Source organism: Thalassophryne amazonica, chromosome 2, assembly GCF_902500255.1.
Source record: "Thalassophryne amazonica chromosome 2, fThaAma1.1, whole genome shotgun sequence".
Classification (NCBI taxonomy): Eukaryota; Metazoa; Chordata; class Actinopteri; order Batrachoidiformes; family Batrachoididae; genus Thalassophryne; species Thalassophryne amazonica.
Genome location: NC_047104.1, coordinates 130346791 through 130372009, shown reverse-complemented (window position 1 = coordinate 130372009; position 25219 = coordinate 130346791). Strand labels below are relative to the sequence as shown.

At 41.3% G+C, this 25219-nt stretch overlaps 1 protein-coding gene across 3 annotated transcripts in view; it reads left to right on the top strand.

The window, feature by feature from the left end:
* Positions 1-1126: 1126 nt before the first annotated feature.
* LOC117530372 (troponin T, fast skeletal muscle isoforms-like) overlaps positions 1127-25219 on the top strand; it is a 38541-nt gene continuing 14448 nt past the window's right edge. The window contains exons 1-4 of one of the 3 annotated variants that reach the window (XM_034193242.1): positions 1127-1141; positions 13521-13539; positions 13627-13672; positions 25086-25202. In XM_034193242.1, the coding sequence (XP_034049133.1) occupies positions 25119-25202 (84 nt within the window). In that variant the 5' untranslated portion in view covers positions 1127-1141; positions 13521-13539; positions 13627-13672; positions 25086-25118. Of the gene's footprint in view, positions 1142-9971; positions 9987-10273; positions 10294-13520; positions 13540-13626; positions 13673-25085; positions 25203-25219 lie in introns of those variants that run through there. The other 2 variants (XM_034193238.1, XM_034193230.1) reach the window with 2 other exon arrangements.

The window sequence follows — 25219 nt, the reverse complement described above, 5'->3', positions numbered from 1 at the left end:
TGAAAAGCCAATTTTTAGCCGGATTTACCGATCCATCACCATGACCTTTGGAACTACAATTCAAGCGAGAGCCTCACTAGAGGATGAGAGGACAAAACCCAACACTGCCATTCAATCTGTAATGGAAACACTGTTGGTTTGCAATCATTTATTTGTTGACGTTCTGAAAATATCACTAAACTTTTGTGCAAATCTGTAATGGAAACCCAGCTGCTGAGGCACCTGTTTCTCCAACACACTTTTCACTGCACAGATCATCATAAACACCATAAATCATTTTGTGCTATGAACTCTAATCCTTATGGTGTACAGGAATCTGCTGCAATGTGTTATGGGTTTGATTAAAACAGCTATGTTGCCTTTTCCAAAGATTTTTCTCGAGCTTCTCGGACACTCAAGACATATACACAATAACAAGATTTGTTCTTTAATTTCTACTGATTGGTCTGTTCTTGCTTTGCTGGATCTAGTTGCTGTAAACAATCGCAAAAATCTTTACCACAATTTGTCAAAGTTTTTATTTTTACAAGAGGGTTTGGTCATCTAATCTTGCACTTAATCTCCATTCACACTGTCTTTTCTCATCCGATCTAGTGAATATATTTTTATTCAGGAACATCCATTTGCTGAGATTTGAGCAACATTTCAGAATAAATGTATTAAATGTTCATATGAAGTGGCTTTGTGAGAAACAGCAGCACACAAGCAGATGTTCTCTGGGTAGATTTTTTTCCACCCTGCCTGTTGAAAATGGCTACTGTGTGAATAAGGTTACCTGTTGTCTCTCATCATGTTTCTCTCTCTGTTCTCCAGCAGTGCTGTCCCTTTGCTCACACATCCGTCTCTCCTCTGTCACTAAAGTAATCTCTCACTTTTAGTTTCTAATGGCTCTATCATGTCTGTGATCTTCATTAACGGCCTTCTGCGACACCCACCCGCTCCCTGATGGTTTATTGGTGCATGCTGCGTGGCCGTAGACCAGGAGGGATAGTAAAGTAGAAGTAGCCCCTGAGGCGGAGGCCAAGGTAGAAGCAGAGCCAGAAGTAGAGCCTGAAGCAGAGGCAGAGCCTGAGGCAGAGGCAGAACCAGAACCAGAGCCAGAGCCAGGAGGAGGTGCAGGAGGTGGTTCCTGAGGAGGAAGGTACGTGGCATGGGCAGTGAGTTCACCCTTCTCCTACAAGACCTTCAGAACTTTGATCTGTAGGATAGTCAGTCGTCGTCATCAATATGCTGCTAAAACTATTCTGCCTGACAAGACAACGAACTCAATGTAAAACATCATAGCATTACCGATGTTTTTTTTTTTTTTTTCATTTTCTGCATTTGTGCTTATAACATACGTACATTAACCACAATCATCAGCAACTACAACGGTTTAGCCAAAGGTCCGAATGGCTGACATGCTCGTATGACCACAAAGTGAAGCTCGTCTGTGTAAACGCCATGGGATAAATACCACAAGTGCATACTGCCAAGAATGTATGAATGTGACTTCAGTTTTTGTTGCTTGATTTCAAAACACTATAGATAATGTGGTACTCACAAAAATGAGACACAAATTCTAACTTCATGTGATCTAAACATTGTTCATGCTTTTCTTTATAAGTTTCTATCCAAAGGCAGTATAACACTGAATTTTGCGTGCGTGCGTGCGTGTGTGCAGGCAGAGTAGCATCTGGACCAAAGCTCATCAAAAATTATCCGGCTTTAAACCATGAAAATAAAATGGTATAAAATATCTTTTTACTGTCAAAAATACACTTTAAAAAAAGAATGCATTAAGATAGCAATCCGCAAGGATCTTTTTAAGTGATCGCAATTCACCCATTACTGTGCAAATGCTATGAAACATTAAAAGTCAGACTTGATTTGCTTTGTCCTCTCCAGTCTTAATTAAGTTGCCAACTTCATCAAAAGGTTTTAGTGTTATTAAGTAGAGAAGTTTTATTTTGTTATTTTACTTCCATTCTACTCACAAATGTCCATGCAAATTATTACCTTCATCTTTTATTTATGTATTTATTTATTTTTTTACTTATTTCACATAAGTCACAATGAATTACATGTTGCAATTACAGTTTTATGAACAAACTTCATTTTAAATTCCTTGTCAACCTAGGTCAATTTTTTTAACTTTGCATCATTTTTTAACATTTTGCAAGTTATCAACTTACTAAAATATGAAGAAAAACCTCATTTTGTTTGAAAATACTGTTCATCTGAAGTTGTACAAAGTAACCCCATGAAGCATTTTTTTAGAGTGACTCCTGCTGTGCTGGTGTCACCTCCACTAGAAGTATTGAAAAACTCAATACTAAAAATCATTGTCTTGTCAGACAGATATTTTTACAGTTCACTAATCTAGTTTCCCTTTAGCCACGTTGAGCCTTTTGCACTGCAGTTACCTCCACTTCATCCATGCCCAGTGTGACAACAGCCATGGATCTGAACGGTACAGAATGTGTACAGTTTCCAAATACTTCACCAGCAGATGTCTTCTTAAATGGACTGCATTTATATAGTGCTTTTCCATCTGCATCAGATGCTCAAAGCACTTTACAGTAATGTCTCACATTCACCCCGATGTGAGGGTGCTGCCATACAAGGCGCTCACTCCACACCGAGAGCAACTACGGGATTAAAGGCCCTCAGTGATTTTCCAGTCAGGCTGGGATTTGAACCAATGATCTTCTGGTCTCAAGCCCAGTGCCTTACCCACTAGACCACCTCCCCTAAAGGTGATGGTCTTCTTATTTCCTTTCATAAATAAATGATTGAGTTCCATTTTGTTTTAATTTTAACACAACACCCTGTGTACAGTCATTCCTACCCATGACATTATATGTTCAATAGATGCTCTACTGAAGGACCATGCTAGAACAAAACATGACCTCAGTGCAAAACATCTGCCAACCTTAAACTAGATGTAGAAAAGGCAACCCATCACATAGCAATAATACAGCCATAGTTACATTTCTTTGACTCATCATTATTTCTTCATTACATTAGGTTATTAGCTACATAAAAAAATACCCATTCTTTACAAGGTTTACACAGCATACATGGTCCCTGTGAAATAATCACTTCACTTAATGTAAATTACTGTCAAGTCTGGGAACTTATGCTGGTGCCGTGTTTTGGCACATCCATGACACCATGAAACCTTCCCGGGTGCTCGATGGCAACCACCCTGGCAGACATCTGGTCCATTCCTACGTCTCTAAAATAACCATCTATCTGATGCAGCCAGGTGAAACGTGGGAGTCCCCTTGGCCTTCTCCAGCTACTGGGATCCTCAACACTCAGGCACCTGCATGCTGAATCATGCACAGAGAAACATGCCACATGACCAAAATGTCAAAGCTGATGCTCCCTCACATTGCAAGTGATACTCCTTATCTTAGTGACCACTCGTTTGATACAAAGTTATTCCAACAGTACCGAAGGATCCTCCAAAGACACCTAGTACCAAAGAAATTCAGTCTTTGGTTAGTGGTTAGCACCAAAGACTCACAATCATACAGCAAGACAGGCAGCACCACGACCTGCAAGACTTAGAACCTTCTTTCAAGATACTGGCATTGCCAAACACCTAATATGCCAAATTACCAACCATCCATATATTTTATAAACCTGTTTATTCCAGTTAAGGGTCACTGGATGACGTGTAACATTACCATCAATCAGTTCAAACTCATGAGGCTAATGAGAAGTCATGGTCCCCAGAAGAAGAACACACAATTTCTGGTGATGTTGTTACCTTTTCTTTAGGGCCCCTTCACACATAGTACGAATAAGCACAAATCAGGGCAGATCACGGCGGAACAGCTCGTATGAAGAACCACAAAAATTGAGCCGATGGGCAGGCGTGAACGAACCTGCTGCAATGGTGTCACGCACGTGACGGTGTCGTGCGAGCAGGAACACAGTGTGAGCAGCTGGGACGTGGTGCACTGCATAGCGCCGCTGATGTGGAGAGCAATAAATTAAAAACCAGCTGTATAAGTAGTGAATATCACTGGGTTGATATAACAGGGGAAGCAATACAGAACCCCACAGTTAAATAACACTGGTTAATTAAAAAAATAAATGCCACACATGGGATTCAAACCTGCAATTTACAAAAGCTCTGATTACTAGACAGAAACTTTGCCACTGCACTACAATCACTACAAACGGCATTTGTTATGGCATATCTCTGCTGATACGTGACTGAAAGTGGCGTATTTGTCGCATTGTTGGCTTGTCATATAGTTCTGCGCCGCTCACAGGACACGTGTGTCCTGAAAGACAGACATGACATTCAGATCGCCTCTTGTGTGTCCATGTGAACTGACGGTCCATTTCTCCAGCCATCGCAAAACGATATATGTTTTATGTATTTCCACGTGAGGACAGCAAGCACCACACACACGCACATGTCCGTCAAAACGGTATGTGTTCTGCAGCTGTGACATCCAGGACTAGAGAAGTCTGTTGATAGCCAGCCATGTTCCTGTCCGTTCAGCTTCAGCGCACAGACCAAGGTGTCACTCGGTGATCAGATGAGAGGCGCCTCGCCTGCAGCGGGGCATGCAAACCACACGGACGCATGTGTTGGGGGCGAGAGTGTGGAGCGTGCAAAACACATGCATATGTTTTGTGGGGGGAGCCAACACTCTGACAGGCCACATGGGTACTCAGCAACTCCACAGTCACAGTGGGGGAACTTAGACAAATTTCACCGCCAGCTCAAAAGTGATTGTCTGCTGACTGTTTTCGTGCTGACAGCATGAATGGGCACACATTTTCTAAGTGCCAAGCAAACAGTGTTAGATGTTTGTGTTTGTCATCTGGAATTTGGCCGACACCTGCCGCGAGAGGGAACAAATGGGCTCTCACAGCGCACACCATGTCTTTCAGCCGCTGATGCACGCAAATAGTTGTAGCAACAGGTGTACAAGGTGTTGTTACGATTTTACATGTATTGCATACGATTCCTGCTTCATGCGCAATTCATGCGCAATTCCACCACATTCATACTATGTCTGAAGGGGCCCTTAGTTTCTCCAACTTGGGAAAAATAACAAAACCAAACAGGTTACCATGACAAATAGCACACCCTTGATCCCCAGAAAACCAGCCCTTTCATTTTAGTTTTTCTATTTGTATCCTCCCATCAAGCTGTTTAAATACAACATGAAACTCCTTTATTATTTAACCCCCAAAAGAGGAAGATCTTCACTATGTTGTTGCCATCCAACGGTACAGTTCGTCCAGAAAGTATTCACAGTGCTTCACTTTTCCACGTTTTGTTATGTTAAAGCCTTATTCTGAAATGGAGTAAATTAATTTTTTCCCTCAAAATTCTACTCACAACACTCCATAATGATGAGTTTTTTTTTTTTGCAAATTTATTAAAAATAAAAAACTAAGAAATTACATGTACATAAGTCAATCAATCAATTTTCAATCAATTTTTTTATATAGCGCCAAATCACAACAAACAGTTGCCCCAAGGCGCTTTATATTGTAAGGCAAGCCCATACAATAATTATGTAAAACCCCAACGGTCAAAACGACCCCCTGTGAGCAAGCACTTGGCTACAGTGGGAAGGAAAAACTCTCTTTTAACAGGAAGAAACCTCCAGCAGAACCAGGCTCAGGGAGGGGCAGTCTTCTGCTGGGACTGGTTGGGGCTGAGGGAGGAACCAGGAAAAACATGCTGTGGAGGGGAGCAGAGATCGATCACTAATGATTAAATGCAGAGTGGTGCATACAGAGCAAAAAGAGAAAGAAACAGTGCATCATGGGAACCCCCCAGCAGTCTACGTCTATAGCAGCATAACTAAGGGATGGTTCAGGGTCACCTGATCCAGCCCTAACTATAAGCTTTAGCAAAAAGGAAAGTTTTAAGCCTAATCTTAAAAGTAAACCACAACAAAGTTGCCTCAAGGCGTTTCACACAAGTAAGGTCTAACCTTATCAACCCCCAGAGCAAGCACACAGGTGACAGTGGTAAGGAAAAACTCCCTTGACAATACCAACATACAGGAAATTTCTGGAGTCCATGTTGGTGTCCAGGATGGGAGGCTGGCTAAGGAGGGGAGGAGAAGGGTTGGGGGGTTCTGGATGGTGTCGCACCTCAAACAGAGAGAAAATAAAGCAGAATCAGGTGGCTGAAAGACTACAAATAAAACATCATTTGTCAGCATCAAGCAACAAGAAAACAGAAGAAATATTAAGGTGATTGCTGGCCACTAGCCCTAAGCTTCACTAAAACACTCAGACTTTAGATAAGTTGAGGCCGCGGCCCACTCTGTTTACTAATAAAATGAATTTAAAAGGGTAGGAAGCATAGTACCATACTATGCCAGTATGCTGGCCATACAAAAGGGAAAATAAGTACTTCTTAAGTCTGGACTTGAAAGTCTCTACAGAATCTGAACATCTCATAAATCAGATTCAGGTCTGGGCTCTGACTGGGCCACTCAAGGACATTTACAGAATTGTCCTGAAGCCACTCCTTTGATATCTTGGCTGTGTGCTTAAGGTCATTGTCCTGCTGAAAGATGAACCGCTGCTCTAGTCTGAGGTCAAAAGCCCTCTGGAGCAGGTTTTCATCCAGGATGTCTTTGTACATTGCTGCATTCATCTTTCCCTCAATCCTGACTAGTCTTCCAGTTCCTGCTGCTGAAAAACATCCCCACAGCATGATGTTGCCACCACCATGCTTCACTGTGGGGATGGTACCTGGGTTCCTCCAAGCATGATGCCTGGAATTCATATCAAAGAGTTCAATCTTTGTCTCATCAGACCAGAGAATTTTTTTTTCTTGATGGTCTGAGAGTCCTTCAGGTGCCTTTTGGCAAACTCCAGGTGGGCTGCCATGTGCCTTTTACTAAGGAGTGGCTTCTGTCTGTGACCACTCTACCATACAGGCCTGAATGGTAGAGTGGATTGCTGCAGAGATGGCCGTGCTTCTGGAAGGTTCTCCTCTCTCCACAGAGGAATGCTGGAGCTCTGACAGAGTGATCATCAGGTTCTTGGTCACCTCCCTGACTAACGCCCTTTTCCCTCAAACACTCAGTTTAGACGGGCGGCCAGCTCTAAGAAGAGTTCTGGTGGATCCGAACTTCTTCCATTTACAGATGATGGAGGCCACTGTGCTCATTGGGTCCTTCAAAGCAGCAGAAATGTCTTTCCCAGATCACAAATCTTTTCCCAGATTTGGGTCTCACGACAGTCCTGTCTCTGAGGTCTGTAGACAATTCCTTTGACTTGATGCTTGGTTTGTGTTCTGACATACACTGACAACTGTGGGACCTTATATGTAGACAGGTGTGTGTGTCTTTCCAAATCATGTCCAATCAACTGAATTTACCCCAGGTGAACTCCATTTAAGCTTGTGAAACATCTCAAGGATGATCAGTGGAACCAGGATGCAACTAGCTCAGTTTTAAGCTTCATGGCAAAGGCTGTGAATACTTACATACATGTGATTTCTTAGTTGTTTTTTTATCTTTAATAAATTTGCAAAAATCTAAAAAAAAAAACCTTTCTTTCACATCGTCATTATGGGGTATTGTGTGCAGAATTTTGAGGAAAAAATATGAATTTCATCCATTTTGGAATAAGGCTGTAACATAAAATGTGGGGAAAGTGAAGCGCTGTTAATACTTTCCAGGTACACTGTATTTTGAGTTTTCTTGAACAGATTTGATCATAGTTTTAGTTCTGTTGTCTTGTTCCAATGAAGAAGATGAAATTTGTGATAAAATGCCCCATTGTCACGTCACCATCCGTTTCGGCTAACAGGCAATCAAAAGATAGTATTTTGGTTTGTTTCCAACTTGTGTGCACAATGTCATATGTGTGGTTTGCTAGAAGATGTGAATGTGAATGTTGGATTGGAGAAGAAGAAATCCAGCTGCCTTTACATGAATGATTTGTTCTGTCCCATGTGGTCCTCTGAGCATGTTCATGTCTCATTTTATTACTAATGACCACTGTCAGTGGGAGCATTTTGGCAAACGCATCATGTTACACAAAAATGCAGAATGGATGCTAACAGAGTGGACGTTGGGGACTTTTCCCAATCATGTAAAAGCTGTTTCTTCATCTCCATTCAGTCAATCATCTGCAACTTTCTTTCTATGTATATATGAAAATTGACACTGGTAAACTGCTTGAAACCATTTACATTGGGGTCTGTGAAAGAAAGCATCCTCAGTTTTACAGTTTTTCATTCCCCCAAATATCTGTGCTCTGTGCAAACTGTATTGACATGTAGATGGAGTCACTACAGAAGTCCTGTGGGTTATTTATGTTACACTTGTTGAAGTAATGCTTACCCGCATGCGGTTTTGCGCTGTTTATGGAGCAGCAGCAGAAAGTTTGTTAAACTGCTGCTGATTGTTAGGAGAAAAAACCTCAACACCATACTGAATTCATTTGTCTACCAAATTCTTATGTAGGTCAAGAGGATTTACAAGTAATCATCTATTTAGACAGTCAACAATGTGTGAATGTCACTGAATAAAAAAAGATTTTTGCTCATGCCTTCTGAATTTGTGTGTATGAACATTTTAACATGACATATTGCACAAGTATCTTATTCACCTTCTTCCTCATCTCTTCTGCAACTTCTTTTGACTTTCGCATTGTATGTTACTGGGTGACACATTTCTGACAACCTCAAACTGCTGAAGCAGTTCTACCATTAAGACTCAGGAGGAAAACGATTTGAATATTTATTCCATAAATAAAATTGTACAAATGAGATAGTCTTTGTTTTGGGGCTGTCCCCTTTTCTGATGAGGTTGGAGTATAATCCACTCGAATCCTGCCGTCGGAAGAAGGCATGGGCGGAGCCTACTCTGTAATGCAACGAAGACGCGCACATCCAAAACACATAAAAAGGCGTGCTGCACCAAGACAAATTGTACCAAAAATAGAAACCAAATGATCCGCACAACCACAGCGCTCCAATACAAAAAAGGTTTTATTGAACAAGACGTAACATTTCAGGCAGCCTGCCCTTCGTCAGAAGGGAGGGATATCAAGACGAAGGGCAGGTTGCCCAAAACATTACGTCTTGTTTAATAAAACCTTTTTGTATCGGAGCACTGTGGTTGTGCGGTCATTTGGTTTCTATTTTCGGAGCCTACTCCGTGGCATCGGATGGGGACCAACTGGTGGTGGTGGGGTAGAGGAGGGTGCAGCGCAGAACCGTGACAAAGAAGGATGCAGGAACCAGCAAAGGCGACACTAAGAGGAAGCAGAGGTGAGGCCAGTAACAGGTAGGGATGAATGAGAGGCAGCAGAGCACAGAGGAACGCCTGGAAGCATCTAGGAGGCGGCGGGGTGAAGGAGGCAACGCCTCAGACAGCGTCTGTAAACAGGCACAAGGTGAGTGAGGATTGCCATCTATAACTCACTTCAGCACTTCCTATTGGTCTCCACTGATGCTGAAATTAAGAACAGCTGCTTCTGATGAGCCAGCAGGTGATATTTATTCGCAAATATGAGAGCTAAAACCTGACTCTTCCTGGTAGAACCTGGGCTTCGCTTCAGTTCTGTTTAACTGATTACTGTACTTGACTAAACAGGGCTAACTGGTGGGTTTCAATGCAGAACCTTCTTACTATGAGTCAAGAGTGCTAACCACTGCTGTTGAGATGTGCAGAAATTAGAATATAAATATTAAGAATATACCCATCCATATCTGAGAGTTATCTTGGAGTCATACACATGCACAATACTCTTCAAAATAAATCCTTACAGTTTTAGAAAAAACATGCCTTTATTATTACTAGATGAATAACATGACCCTGGACTTCTGCAGTCACTGCATATATGTACAGTGAGAATATGAAGACCCCAATCTGGTAAATGTGCTACGCTTTGCATTATAAAGAGGACAGGAACAGGCTGCCCAGGCTAATGATGTCTGTTCTGCTCTTGCTTCGGACGCTTGCTGCATGCAGAGGCCTATGACGAGGAAGGTATGTTGCTTTGGATTCTTCTGTGTTCTTCTGATTTGATGTGTATCTGTTCAGTTGTTTTTCACTCCTCTCTATGGTTTGCAGTGATTCAGTCCCGAGGCCTGAGCTGTTGACTATTAAATTCATGCAAGCACATGTTTGCTTGTTTAATGGCCTTGGCAGGCCAGTTTAGTAAGATAGATGTAGCTTCCCTGATGAAGAAGATGAAGGATGAAGAGTTTCTGAGTCATGGGTCCCACATCTCATCTTTGCTTCTTCTCTTTTTTGCATGAATGTGTCCTGCCATTGGAAGAGGGAGATCAAGATGGTAGTTTGTATTTCCTGTTGCGTTGCTGCCACTTTGCCTGCATTTCCTCTGTGTTTGTTGTTTTTGTCATCGTTTCATTTTGGGGGTTTTTTTGCTCATTTGTTTTTTGTTGTGGTTTTTTGTTGTGGTTGTTTTGTTTTGTTTTTTTGAATAAGTTCCAGGAGAAAATTCCTCCCATTAGTGCTTCTGTCTTGAAAATGATTAACAGAATAATTATATGATCAAACACCTTACACCCTAGCTGTGAAAGTTTTCATAAATAAATATAAATTATGAAATAATTTATGTGATGCACCATGGCAGCATATAGTGATAAACATTAATACTTCAATGTTTCTGATTATAATCGTTTGATTTACTGACTAATTCACTAAAAATTTAACATTGTGTCATTAAGAAATATATATCAGGTAACAGCTTTCAGTGGCCTCATTCAACAAAGCTTTACTTTAAAACATGGTAAAATAGTTCTTAAAAGCAGTATTACACTGTTGCAAGAATAAAATCACAATTTTATGAGAAAACGTCACAATATGAGAATAAAGCCAACATTACAGGACAGGTTGTGTCCTGTAATATTTGCATGCATTTTTTAAAAACCTACTGGAGTGAAAAAAAAGTTGAGGAAAAAAGTGAAGGCAACTGGCTGCACATTTGCTTAAATGGTTTTACTTTTGTTGTTTCTTTGAATAATTATAGTGTCCCTGTCACAAAAACCAATATAAAATTCCTAAATATGGAGGCTATCATACACTAATATGAAGAGAACTGAAAAAGACAGCAGGTGAACAAACAGGAGAGAGATGTGTCTCATTTATCCTGATCTCTGAATGCTGGATTGGTCACAACCAAATCAAATCAAAATCAAATCAATCAATCAAATCAAAATCAACCAAACCAAATCAAATCAACCAGGTCTGTGATAAAAGTAACGGACCTTATTATTTTTTTCAAAAAAACATATGGATTTGAATCACGTGTGATTACATCAGACATGCTTGAACCCTCGTGGGCATGCAAGAGTTTTTTCACGCCTGTCGGTTACGTCATTCGCCTGTGGGCAGTCTTTGAGTGAGGAGTCGTCCACCCTCTCGTCGTTTTTTTTCATTGTTTAGGAATTGCTCAGAGACTGCTGCTTTGTTTGATAAAAAATTTTCAAAAACTGTAAGGCACAACTGAGTGGACACCATTCGATAAATTCAGCTGGTTTTCGGTAAAACTTTTAACGGCTGATGAGAGATTTTGGTCTGGTAGTGTCGCTTTAAGGACGGCCCACGGCGCCTGACGGCGATCTGCGCTTCGAGGCGGAAGCGTCTCGCCGTTTCAAGTTGAAAACTTCCACATTACAGGCTTTGTTGACCCAGTAAGTCGTCAGAGAACAGAGAACTTTCAGAAGAAGTCGGCATGAGGAGTTTATTCGGACATTCCATTGTTAACGGACATTTTGTAATGAAAGAACGTGCGGGCAGAGTCGCATGTCGGGCCGGACCCGACCACGGGGTCGCGACAGGAAAAACACCTCCGTATTGGAAACCTTAACGGGCAAGTTGGAACATGCCCAAGCTGTTAAACAATTTCTCAGTTACTCGCTTGTTGAAAGCCATCAAAAGCCGCCTGAATTTTACAAATGGTTTTCAATACGGAGGTGTTTTTCCTGTCGCGGCGCACACAGATTCGCCGAGTCGTCACGGAAATGACTCGGCGAATTTGCGCGCACGTCTTTCATTACAAAATGTCCTTAAACAGTGGAATGTCGGCATAAGTCCTCATGCCGGCCCTCTTCTGAATCTTCTCTGTTCTCTCACGACGTCCTGGGTGAATTAAGCCTTAAATTAGACTGTTTTCAGGTCGAAACAGGCGACGACGGCGCCTGGAAGCGGCGCAACGTCCCGCTCCGTGGGAAGTCACTTTACAGCAACAGAAACACCCCATAATCTCTCATCAGCCGTTTAAACTTTTCACCGAAAACCAGCTTAATTTCTCGAATAGTGTCCACTCAGATATCCCTCACAGGTCCAGAAAACATGTTCATAAAGCAACGCACACCGTCCGCAGCGGCTATTCAGACAAAGAGATTCCGACGGGCGGGGGTGGAGCACTCCTCACTCAAGGCCTGCCCACAGGCGAATGACGTCACCGACATGCGTGAAAAAACTCACGCATGCGCACGAGGGTTCAAGCTTGTCTGATGTAAAAACATATGAATCAAATCCATTTATTTTTTGAAAAAAATTAAAAGGATCGCTTTTTTCATCACAGACCTCGTATGTGACACGATCAGAAGTGTGTGATCCACCATGCTGTTTCACCCAAGAGACAGTTCAGATGTACATTTGATGTCTTGAAAGTGTTCTGTTCATTTTGATGATGTGAGAAAGATCAAACATAGCATTGACTATTATGTGCTTTTCTCCAGTGGAGGGTTACAGTAATTAAATTGTATAACCAACTAAAACTACAGCTCAGGGACATTTCTAAGGATATAGATGTGTAAAGGTGGGCCAATAAAATGTTACCACTTTTTGATCGTACACAAGTTTTTGAAATGAGAACTTATTCGAAAATGTTATTTACAGACTTGTAACAGAAGCATCAAATTAACATTTAATACCAAAGGTTTCCCACTTTGTCTCTTGTTTTCTGCACAATTCAATATTTGATGAAATGTTCAATCCACACTCAGCTTCTTTGGATTACAGCTGCAACATGCACATTGAAGTTTGTGATGATATATATACATATATATATATATATATATATATATATATACATACATATATATATATATATATATATATATATATATATATGTATGTATGTATGTATGTATACTTTGTTCTCATAAAATTGTGACTCTTTTCTCAAAAAATGTAATTTTATTCTTATAAAGGTGTTTTTCCCCCAAAAAATGTCTGTAATGTTGAATTCAGCTGTCATTTTCCCAGCAGTGTTAACATTATTAAATTTATGGCCTGCATTATTTAAGTTCTTCAAACAAGCCCGAATTAGGCCGCTGTACATAGAAAGTGTTGATAAAACATCCTTACTTACATTATGATGATCTGATGGAAGCCTGAAACAACCTGCAAATGTAACTTCTTCACCTGGATCACATCCCGATTAACCAGCAGTCCCTTAATTTGTACCTCCCGCCATGTTTGGGTTTCTAACAATCCAATATGTTTCTTCTGTCTCCCTTTTTGTTCTTGTTTTTGATGCTGAAAAAGAAGAGAAACCAAAGTTTAAGTACGTATATTTGTTTTCTGTCAACTGTAGTTTAAAGATCAGATTTTCTTTTTGATATCTATAAACAAATTGATACGTCTTTTTCAGACCCACTGCACCAAAGATCCCTGAGGGTGAGAAAGTGGATTTTGATGTAAGTTGATGTTTGTTGGAGCTGTTTCAAAGAGTTTTACATCAGTTTAAACAAGTGAGGAGGAGTAACAGGAAGACAGAGGTCGGGAATGAGGATGAGAGGAACAGTAGTAGCCAGTAAACCAGTATTGATTAGTATGTCTAGTATTTATTTTGTGTAGCTATATTTATATTTATACTTGCAAACTGTTTTTCTTTTTTTCACTTTTGATACTCTGTGTGCTAGCCTATCCCAGCTGTTATAGGGTGTGAGGCAGGGTACACCCTGGACAGGACGCCAGTCTGTTGCAGGACACGACTTCACGCAACAAGAAGCAAAATTAATTTAATCGGTGCGTTATTTATTTCTAAGGCACACAAGGCATTAAGATGCACAGCTAATAAACTAATTAATGTTACTATACCAGGCACAAAATGTGAGTAAACTGCTTCTTTAAGCCACTGAACAGACCATCATATGTGCAGTGCAGTTCAACATTTGACATCTCTTTTGGGTCAGATTCGTAAAAGTTATAATAAACTCACCTGTAAGTTTTCTTCTTCAGTTTTTGCACAGGCCTCTTACATAATGAGTTCTCCTTGTAGTTTCACATAGTCCAAACAAGTTTTTTTTAACAAAAAAGGTTATTTTCAAATGATTTTCCTTCTTGTTATTCAAGAGCGTGGTCTTCCACATAAAAAACATTATTTCTTAACAACAAACAACAAAGAAGGTTGTTTTTTGTTCTTCACGTGTTTCTTCTTTACACTACTTCTTTAGAAGAAGAAACTAGCCTCTGCTAATACATTAGGCTAAGTGTTTGCAACAACTCTTTCATGATCGGATGAAAGATTGGATTTTGTTCAAGTCTCAATGCAAATTGTAGAGTCTGCTGTCATATTCAGGTTCCTCGTTTAATAACTGACGTGGATTGTCACACATGGATTGAACGATTTGAGCCCATTAGCACAGCGGAAAACTCTGGTTTAGTTGTAAAGTTCTTTGAATGAGGAACATTTCCCAAAGTGACTGACAGTGGTCCAACAGGAAGGTGAGTCCAGTGTAAACCGGTGTCCTGGCGAGATGTCATTCCTGTCAAGAGGCCAACCACCACGCAACTGCGCATGTGCGTGCATGCGCAGTTCTCTCCACCCTCCACCCAGACTTTCACACCCCCCACTCCCCGTCGAGTTTATGTGCTTCTCTTTACCATGCAACTGCGCACGTGCAACTAATATTTTTATTTTACAGGTTTTCATATTAACGATAATATCACAAAAATTTATAAACATTGTACAAGTTTAAAGGGGCTTTAAAATGCTGGAATCACAACAGTACATTTTACTGGTTAAGAACGCTTATCTTTTACGAGCGAGTACATTTTACACATTACTGTGTTCAGATGAACAATTTATACATTTATTTGCCCGTTAATATAAGCTAACTTCCCAGCTAACAATTTGACGTTGCCACAACGTTGCTGGAATGTTGCACAGAAGTTGCAACTGCGTTGTGTTGCAATGTTGTAGCAACGTGAATTTGTAGACTCCCCACAATGTTGCTGCAAAATTGTCAGCAACGTCGCTGCCAACGCTGTAGCAACGTTGTGGGGAGTCTACAAATTCACGTTGCTACAACGTTGTCAGCAACCTTCCAGCAACATTGCATTTACGTTGTGTGTTACCTGGGTTGCTCAAGAATCATTCAGTGAATGAAAGTGATAGTGAAGCGCGACGGTGCACAACTCGGCGGGGTTAGGTCATCCTGACCTACGGAACTGTCGCTTTATGCGACGAGGCACACAATTTGACAAGACTCCACGTCTCGACAGAACACTGCGCCATTTAACTGTTATCATTTACGTTCTGTTTCTCTGCTGTCCACTGCAGCACCGCGCGTGAACAGAATGTCCATGAGCCAGTCATCAATTTTGACCTAATCGGTACCACTGAAGGTGACTAAACGACACTTAGAATCCAGCCTCCGTGTACCATGGCCTACACAAAAATGTATGATAGCCATCCAAGGGTGGTAGCTGTAGCCAGGTTGGGGTCAATGAAGAATTACATAGAGGTCAAAATTTTAAAATGCTCCAATCACGTTGAAAACTATATATTTATTTGTCTGATCATAACAATTCCAAAAAAGTATAGTTTGTACTATCTATGATGGAATGTTCTGAGGTTATTGGGAAAAACGGCAAAAATGGTGGCAAAGGTCAATTTCAGTTTGTACAGGGGTCAAAAGTTACTAAGTTGCTAAAATTCAGTAAAAAAAATAATGCAAATTATTGTTTGGGTTAATAGGGATTTGCACCATCTGTCATGCTTAGTTATCATGTTACAGGGTAATATATGTCACATGTCATAGAATCCAATAGATGTTGACCTTGTTTGACCTTTATCTTGGAGACCAAACATTCAACACAGTCAAAACTATTCAGTTTATTAATCCTTTTATTTCAACCAATAATTTGCATCATTCTGTACTGAAATTGGAGCAACTTTAACTTTTGACCCCTGTACAAACTGAAACTGACCTTTGTCACAATTTTTTCTGTTTTTACCCCATAACTCCAGAACATTCCATCACAGATAGTCCAAACTATAGCTTTTTGGAATCGTTATTACCAGACAAGTAATGTGATATAGTTTTCAACATGATTGGAGCATTTTTAAAGTTTGACGTCTGTGTAATTCTTCACTGACCCCTACCTGGCTACAGCTACCACCCTGAGATTGCTATCATACATTTTTGTGTAGGCCATGATACACTGAGGCTGGATTCTCAGTGTTGTTTAGTCACCTTAAGTGGTACCGAAAACCTGCTTGGCCCGTGGACTAATTTAGTCAATTGTTGTTTACTCAACGCATTTTTTCATATTTGCTGATCTCTGGAGCCCGACAATCGACAAAGATATATATAACAAACATGTAGACAACACTGCTTTATTGATGAATGTCCACAACCGTCCGCTGTGAGGATTTCAGGAACAGCAGGTTGTTTCAAACACATGTCCTTTGCCATTTCTTGCTGATTACTGCCTATGCCTGAAATTGCAGGCGAAAACCGTTTGGAGTAGCGATAGTCAATAAGTAAAGGATTATTCTCATATCAATTTCACAACAATATCTTGTTTGTTATTGAGATAATCTCATTAGAGGCAGTCAACCCTTTTCTCCACCTCTCTGAGGACTGAGGTGGAGAAAAGGGTTGAGGTGGGCTTCATAGATAATTGGCAAAGCTTCTGGGGAAAACCTGGTCTTGTTAGGAGAGACGGCATCCATCCCACTTTGGATGGAGCAGCTCTCATTTCTAGAAATCTGGCCAATTTTCTTAAATCCTCCAAACCGTGACTATCCAGGGTTGGGACCAGGAAGCAGAGTTGTAGTCTTACACACCTCTCTGCAGCTTCTCTCCCCTGCCATCCCCTCATTACCCCATCCCCGTAGAGACGGTGCCTGCTCCCAGACCACCAATAACCAGCAAAAATCTATTTAAGCATAAAAATTCAAAAAGAAAAAATAATATAGCACCTTCAACTGCACCACAGACTAAAATATTTAAATGTGGTCTTTTAAACATTAGGTCTCTCTCTTCTAAGTCCCTGTTAGTAAATGATATAATAATTGATCAACATATTGATTTATTCTGCCTTACAGAAACCTGGTTACAGCAGGATGAATATGTTAGTTTAAATGAGTCAACACCCCCGAGTCACACTAACTGTCAGAATGCTCGTAGCAGGGCCGGTGGAGGATTAGCAGCAATCTTCCATTCCAGCTTATTAATTAATCAAAAACCCAGACAGAGCTTTAATTCATTTGAAAGCTTGACTCTTAGTCTTGTCCATCCAAATTTGAAGTCCCAAAAACCAGTTTTATTTGTTGTTATCTATCGTCCTCCTGGTCGTTACTGTGAGTTTCTCTGTGAATTTTCAGACCTTTTGTCTGACTTAGTGCTTAGCTCAGATAAGATAATTATAGTGGGCGATTTTAACATCCACACAGATGCTGAGAATGACAGCCTCACACTGCATTAATCTATTATTAGACTCAATTGGCTTGCTCAAAATGTAAATGAGTCCACCCACCACTTTAATCATATCTTAGATCTTGTTCTGACTTATGATATGGAAATTGAAGACTTAACAGTTTCCCTGAAACTCCCTTCTGTCTGATCATTTCTTAATAACATTACATTTACTCTGATGGACTACCCAGCAGTGGGGAATAAGTTCATTACACTAGAAGTCTTTCAGAAAGCGCTGTAACTAGGTTAAGGATATGATTCCTTCTTTATGTTCTCTAATGCCATATACCAACACAGTGCAGAGTAGCTACCTAAACTCTGTAAGTGAGATAGAGTATCTTGTCAATAGTTTACATCCTCATTGAAGACGACTTTGGATGCTGTAGCTCCTCTGAGAAAGAGAGCTTTAAATCAGAAGTGCCTGACTCTGTGGTATAACTCACAAACTCGTAGCTTAAAGCAGATAACCCGTAAGTTGGAGAGGAAATGGCGTCTCACTAATTTAGAAGATCTTCACTTAGCCTGGGAAAAAGAGTCTGTTGCTCTATAAAAAAGCCCTCCGTAAAGCTAGGGCATCTTACTACTCATCACTAATTGAAGAAATAAGAACAACCCCAGGTTTCTTTTCAGCACTGTAGCCAGGCTGACAAAGAGTCAGAGCTCTATTGAGCCGAGTATTCCTTTAACTTTAACTAGTAATGACTTCATGACTTTCTTTGTTAATAAAATTTTAACTATTAGAGAAAAAATTACTCATAACCATCCCAAAGACGTATCGTTATCTTTGGCTGCTTTCAGTGATGCCGGTATTTGGTTAGACTCTTTCTCTCAGATTGTTCTGTCTGAGTTATTTTCATTAGTTACTTCATCCAAACCATCAACATGTCTATTAGACCCCATTCCTACCAGGCTGCTCAAGGAAGCCCTACCATTATTTAATGCTTCGATCTTAAATATGATCAATCTATCTTTATTAGTTGGCTATGTACCACAGGCTTTTAAGGTGGCAGTAATTAAGCCATTACTTAAAAAGCCATCACTTGACCCAGCTATCTTAGCTAATTATAGGCCAATCTCCACCTTCCTTTTCTCTCAAAAATTCTTGAAAGGGTAGTTGTAAAACAGCTAACTATCATCTGCAGAGGAATGGTCTATTTGAAGAGTTTCAGTCAGGTTTTAGAATCCATCATAGTACAGAAACAGCATTAGTGAAGGTTACAATGATCTTCTTATGGCCTCAGACACTGGACTCATCGCTGTGCTTTTTCTGTTAGACCTCACTGCTGCTTTGATACTGTTGACCATAAACTTTTATTACAGAGATTAGAGCATGCCATAGGTATTAAAGGCACTGCGCTGCAGTGGTTTGAATCATATTTATAATAGATTACAATTTGTTCATGTAAATGGGGAATCGTCTTCACAGACTAAGGTTTAATTATGGAGTTCCACAAGGTCTGTGCTAGGACCAATTTTATTCACTTTATACATGCTTCCCTTAGGCAGTATTATTAGACGGCATTGCTTAAATTTTCATTGTTACGCAGATGATACCAGCTTTATCTATCCATGAAGCCAGAGGACACACACCAATTAGCTAAACTGCAGGATTGTCTTACAGACATAAAGACATGGATGACCTCTAATTTCCTGCTTTTAAACTCAGATAAAACTGAAGTTATTGTACTTGGCCCCACAAATCTTAGAAACATGGTGTCTAACCAGATCCTTACTCTGGATGGCATTACCCTGACCGCTAGTAATACTGTGAGAAATCTTGGAGTCATTTTTGATCAGGATATGTCATTCAGAGCGCATATTAAACAAATATGTCGGACTGCTTTTTTGCATTTACGCAATATCTCTAAAATTAGAAAGGTCTTGTCTCAGAGTGATGCTGAAAACTAATTCATGCATTTATTTCCTCTAGGCTGGACTATTGTAATTCATTATTATCAGGTTGTCCTAACGTTCCCTGAAAAGCCTTCAGTTAATTCAAAATGCTGCAGCTAGAGTACTAACGGGGACTAGAAGGAGAGAGCATATCTCACCCATATTGGCCTCTCTTCATTGGCTTCCTGTTAATTCTAGAATAGAATTTAAAATCCTTCTTCTTACTTATAAGGTTTTGAATAATCAGGTCCCATCTTATCTTAGGGACCTCGTAGTACCATATCACCCCAATAGAGCGCTTCGCTCTCAGACTGCAGGCTTACTTGTAGTTCCTAGGGTTTGTAAGAGTAGAATGGGAGGCGGAGCCTTCAGCTTTCAGGCTCCTCTCCTGTGGAACCAGCTCCCAATTCGGATCAGGGAGACAGACACCCTCTCTACTTTTAAGTTTAGGCTTAAAACTTTCCTTTTTGCTAAAGCTTATAGTTAGGGCTGGATCAGGTGACCCTGAACCATCCCTTAGTTATGCTGCTATAGACTTAGACTGCTGGGGGGTTCCCATGATGCACTGAGTGTTTCTTTCTCTTTTTGCTCTGTATGCACCACTCTGCATTTAATCATTAGTGATTGATCTCTGCTCCCCTCCACAACATGTCTTTTTCCTGGTTCTCTCATTCAGCCCCAACCAGTCCCAGCAGAAGACTGCCCCTCCCTGATCATGGTTCTGCTGGAGGTTTCTTCCTGTTAAAAGGGAGTTTTTCCTTCCCACTGTCGCCAAGTGCTTGCTCACAGGGGGTCGTTTTGACCGTTGGGGTTTTTCCGTAATTATTGTATGGCTTTGCCTTACAATATAAAGCGCCTTGGGGCAACTGTTTGTTGTGATTTGGCGCTATATAAATAAAATTGATTTGATTTGATTTGATTTGTTTCACATTCAGTCTAATTACACTTCTTATTCTTCTTCTTTGTCTTTCGGCTGTTCCCGTTAGGGGTCGCCACAGCAGATCAATCGTTTCCATCTCACCCTGTCCTCTGTAGCTTCCTCTGTCACACCAACCACCTGCATGTCCTCTCTCAGTACATCCATGAACCTCCTCTTTGGTCTCCCTCTTCTCCTCCTGCCTGGTGGCTCCATCCTCAGCATCCTTCTCCCTATATACCCTGGGTCCCTCCTCTGCACATGTCCAAACCATCTCAATCTCGCCTCTCTGACTTTGTCTCCAAACCGTCCCACCTGAGCTGTCCCTCTGATATGTTCATTCCTAATCTTGTCCATTCTTGTCACTCCAAAGAGAATCTCAACATCTTCAGCTCTGCCACCTCCAGCTCTGCCTCCTGTCTTTTTGTTAGTGCCACTGTCTCTAAACCATACAACATAGCTGGTCTTACTACTGTTTTGTAAACTTTCCCCTTCACTCTTGCTGATATTCTTCGGTCACAAATCACTCCTGCCACCTTTCTCCACCCACTCCACCCTGCCTGCACTCTCTTCTTCACCTCTCTACCACACTCTCCATTACTTTGAACAGTTGACCCCAAATATTTAAACTCATCTACTTTCACCACTTCTACTCCTTGTAACTGCGCTATTCCACTGGGCTCCCTCTCATTCACACACAATGTACTCAGTCTTGCTTCTACTGACTTTCATTCCCCTTCTCTCCAAAGCATATCTCCAATTCTCCAGACTAGACTCAACGTGCTCTCTACTCTCACTACAGATCACAATGTCATCTGCAAACATGATAGTCCATGGGGACTCCTGTCTGATCTCATCTGTCAACCTGTCCATCACCACTGCAAACAAGAAAGGACTCAGAGCTGATCCTTGGTGTAATCCCACCTCCACCTTGAATGAGTCTGTCATTCCGACTGCGCATCTCACCGCTGTCACACTATTCTTGTACATGTCCTGTACTACCCTAACATACTTCTCTGCTGCTCCAGACTTCCTCATACAATGCCACAACTCTTCTCTGGCCTCATGCAGTGCAACACATCTCCTTTGCATCATCCGTGAAGAGAACACCTCTCCAACGTGCCAAACGCCAGCGAATGTGAGCATTTGCCCACTCAAGTTGGTTACAACGACGAACTGGAGTCAGGTCAAGACCCCGATGAGAACGACAAGCATGCAGATGAGCTTCCCAGAGACGGTTTCTGACAGTTTGTGCAGAAATTCTTTGGTTATGCAAACCGACTGTTCCAGCAGCTGTCCGAGTGGCTGGTCTCAGACGATCTTGGAGGTGAACATGCTGGATGTGGAGGTCCTGGTCTGGTGTGGTTACACGTGGTCTGCGGTTGTGAGGCTGGTTGGATGTACTGCCAAATTCTCTGAAACGACTTTGGAGACGGCTTATGGTAGAGACATGAACATTCAATACACGAGCAATAGCTCTGGTTGACATTCCTGCTGTCAGCATGCCAATTGCACGCTCCCTCAAATCTTGCGACATCTGTGGCATTGTGCTGTGTGATAAAACTGCACCTTTCAGAGTGGCCTTTTATTGTGGGCCGTCTAAGGCACACCTGTGCACTAATCATGGTGTCTAATCAGCATCTTGGTATGGCACACCTGTGAGGTGGGATGGATTATCTTAGCAAAGGAGAAGTGCTCACTATCACAGATTTCGACTGGTTTGTGAACAATATTTGAGGGAAATGGTGATATTGTGTATGTGGAAAAAGTTTTAGATCTTTGAGTTCATCTCATACAAAATGGGAGCAAACCAAAAGTGTTGCGTTTATATTTTTGTTGAGTATAAGTCCACAAACACACAATGTAACTCTTTCTGTCCTTCTCTGTACTTTTCCAACAGTATTCTCAGAGCAAACATTGCATCTGTAGTGCTCTTCTCGGCATGAAACCATATTGCTGCTCACAGATCTTCACCTGTTTTCTAAGCCTAGCTTCTACTACTCTTTCCCATAACTTCATGCTGTGGCTGATCAGCTTTATGCCTCTGTAGTTACTGCAGCTCTGCACATCCCCCTTGTTCTTGAAAATAGGAACCAGCACACTTCGTCTCCACTCCTCAGGCATCCTCTCACTTTCCAAGATTTTATTAAACAATCTGGTTAGAAACTCTACTGCCATCTCTCCTAGACATTTCCATGCCTCCATTGGAATGTCATCTGGACCAACTGCCTTTCCACTCTTCATCCTCTTCATAGCAGCCCTCACTTCTTCCTTGCTAATCTCTTTTACTTCCTGATTTACTCTCACCACATCATCCAGCCTTTTCTCTCGCTCATTTTTTTTATTCATCAACTCTTCAAAATATTCCCTCCACCTTCTCAGCACACACTCCTCACTTGTCAACACATTACCATGTGCATCTTTTACCACCCTAACCTGCTGCACATCCTTTCCAGCTCTGTCCCTTTATCTGGCCAATCGGTACAAGTCCTTTTCTCCTTCCTTACTATTCCACTTCTTGTACAGCTCACAATATGCCTTTTCCTTTGCTTTTGCCACTTCTCTTCTCGCCTTACGCCGCATCTCCTTGTACTCCTGTCTACTTTCTTCATCTCTCCGACTATCCCAAAACTTTTTCGCCAACCTCTTTCTCCTTATGCTTTCCTGGACCTCTTCATTCCACCACCAAGTCTCCTTGTCTCCCTTCCACTGTCCAGATGTCATACCCAGTACTGCCCTAGCTGTCTCCCTCACCACATCTGCAGTACTTTTCCAGTTGTCCAGAATTACTTCCCCTCCAACTAGTGCTTCTCTCACCTGCTCGCTAAATTTCACACAACAGTCTTCCTCCTTCAGCTTCCACCATCTGATCCTTTGTTGAGCTCTCACTCTCTTCTTCTTCTTTACCTCTAAAGTCATCCTACAAACAACCATCCTATGCTGTCTAGTGACACTCTCTCCTGCTACCACCTTACAGTCTGTGATTTCTTTTAGCTTGCATCTCTTATAAAGAATGTAGTCCACCTGTGTGCACCTTCCTCCCCTCTTATATGTTACCCTGTGCTCCTCCCTTTTCTTAAAGTAGGTATTCACCACAGCCATTTCCATCCTTTTTGCAAAATCAACTACCATCTGTCCTTCCCCATTCCTATCCTTGATACCATATCTACCCATTACTTCCTCATCATCTCTGTTCCCTTCACCAACATGCCCATTGAAGTCTGCTCCTATCACCACTCTTTCATGCTTGGGCACACTTTCCACCACCTCATCTAACACACTCCAGAAATCTTCTTTCTCCTTCATCTCACAACCTACCTGTGGGGCATATGCACTGATGATATTCATCATCACCCCTTCAATTTCCATCTTCACACTCATCATCACCCTGTCAGACACTCACTTAACCTCCAACACACTTTTAACATACTCTTCCTTTAAAATGACCCCAACACCATTTCTCTTCCTGTCCTCACCATAGTACAACAACTTGTACCCACCGCCGATGCTCCTGCTCTTATTTCCCTTCCACTTGGTCTCTTGCACACACAATATGTCTACCTTTCTCCTCTCCATCATATCAGCCAGCTCTCTCCCTTTACCAGTCATACTACCAACATTCAAAGTCCCCACTCTCATTTCCACCCTTCTAGTTTTCTTCTTCTCCCGCTGTTCGTGGCAACGTTTTCCTCCTCTTCTTCGTTGTCTTCGCCCAGCAGTAGCCCAATTTCCACCGGCACCCTGTTGGGCAATAGCACCGGTTCTTTTTTACATTTCTGCACTGTTCGCTGTGTCAGACAAAGGATCCCAAATGAGATTTTGTCATTGCTCATTCAAGGAAGACGTTGAGGTGGACATGTTCATGTCCACCACCACTGAGTTTTACAGGGTGTCCCAAAAAAAGTGCCACAAAAATAAAGCCATAGAAAATCTAGACACTTTTGGATACTAATATCTGTCTTATGTCATCTTGATGCATATCTCAGGAAATTGCATCTCTGGTGTTCATTTCTAATATCACCTCAGTTTGTAATTTGTAAATTTTGCCATTCACAAGATGTGCTCAATATGTGCACCGCTCCTCCGGTTCGTCCAGATCTCCCTTTGTTAACATTGTGAACAGTTCTATCAGTTTTAAACTGTTTTACTATCCTTAATGTTGTCTTTCTGTCTGGAGTTTTTCTAACTGCAAAATGATATTGATATTGTCGTTGGGTTTGCGCGATCGAGTTGGTCTCAAAGTAGAATTCCATCAGTTTTCCTTTTTGCTCGATTGTAAGCTCCATCCTCATTGGATCAGACTCAAACTGCATCAGAAGAAATTCCTCATATGTATCTTGATGTCTGGGGGGAAAAAATAGCCGTTGCAGAATTAGAGTCAAATGATTTTGTGGCACATTTTTGGGGGACACCCTGTATAAGAAAAGCATGCACACACATGGGGTACATGTGCATTTTTCTAATGAAAAGAATGCGGATGTATATTTCTGGTTTTATGTGTACACTTCATTTTATACATGAGGCAGCTGTTCTGATTTGTCAGGATTACTCATGATTTGTCAGTGGCTACAATCTCTTCTCTAATTCCTGCAGGACATCCAGAAGAAACGTCAAAACAAAGACCTGATGGAGCTGCAGTCCCTCATCGATGCTCACTTTGAATGCAGGAAGAAAGAGGAAGAAGAACTAATCGCTCTCAAAGCGAGAATCGTGAGATTTTTACCCCA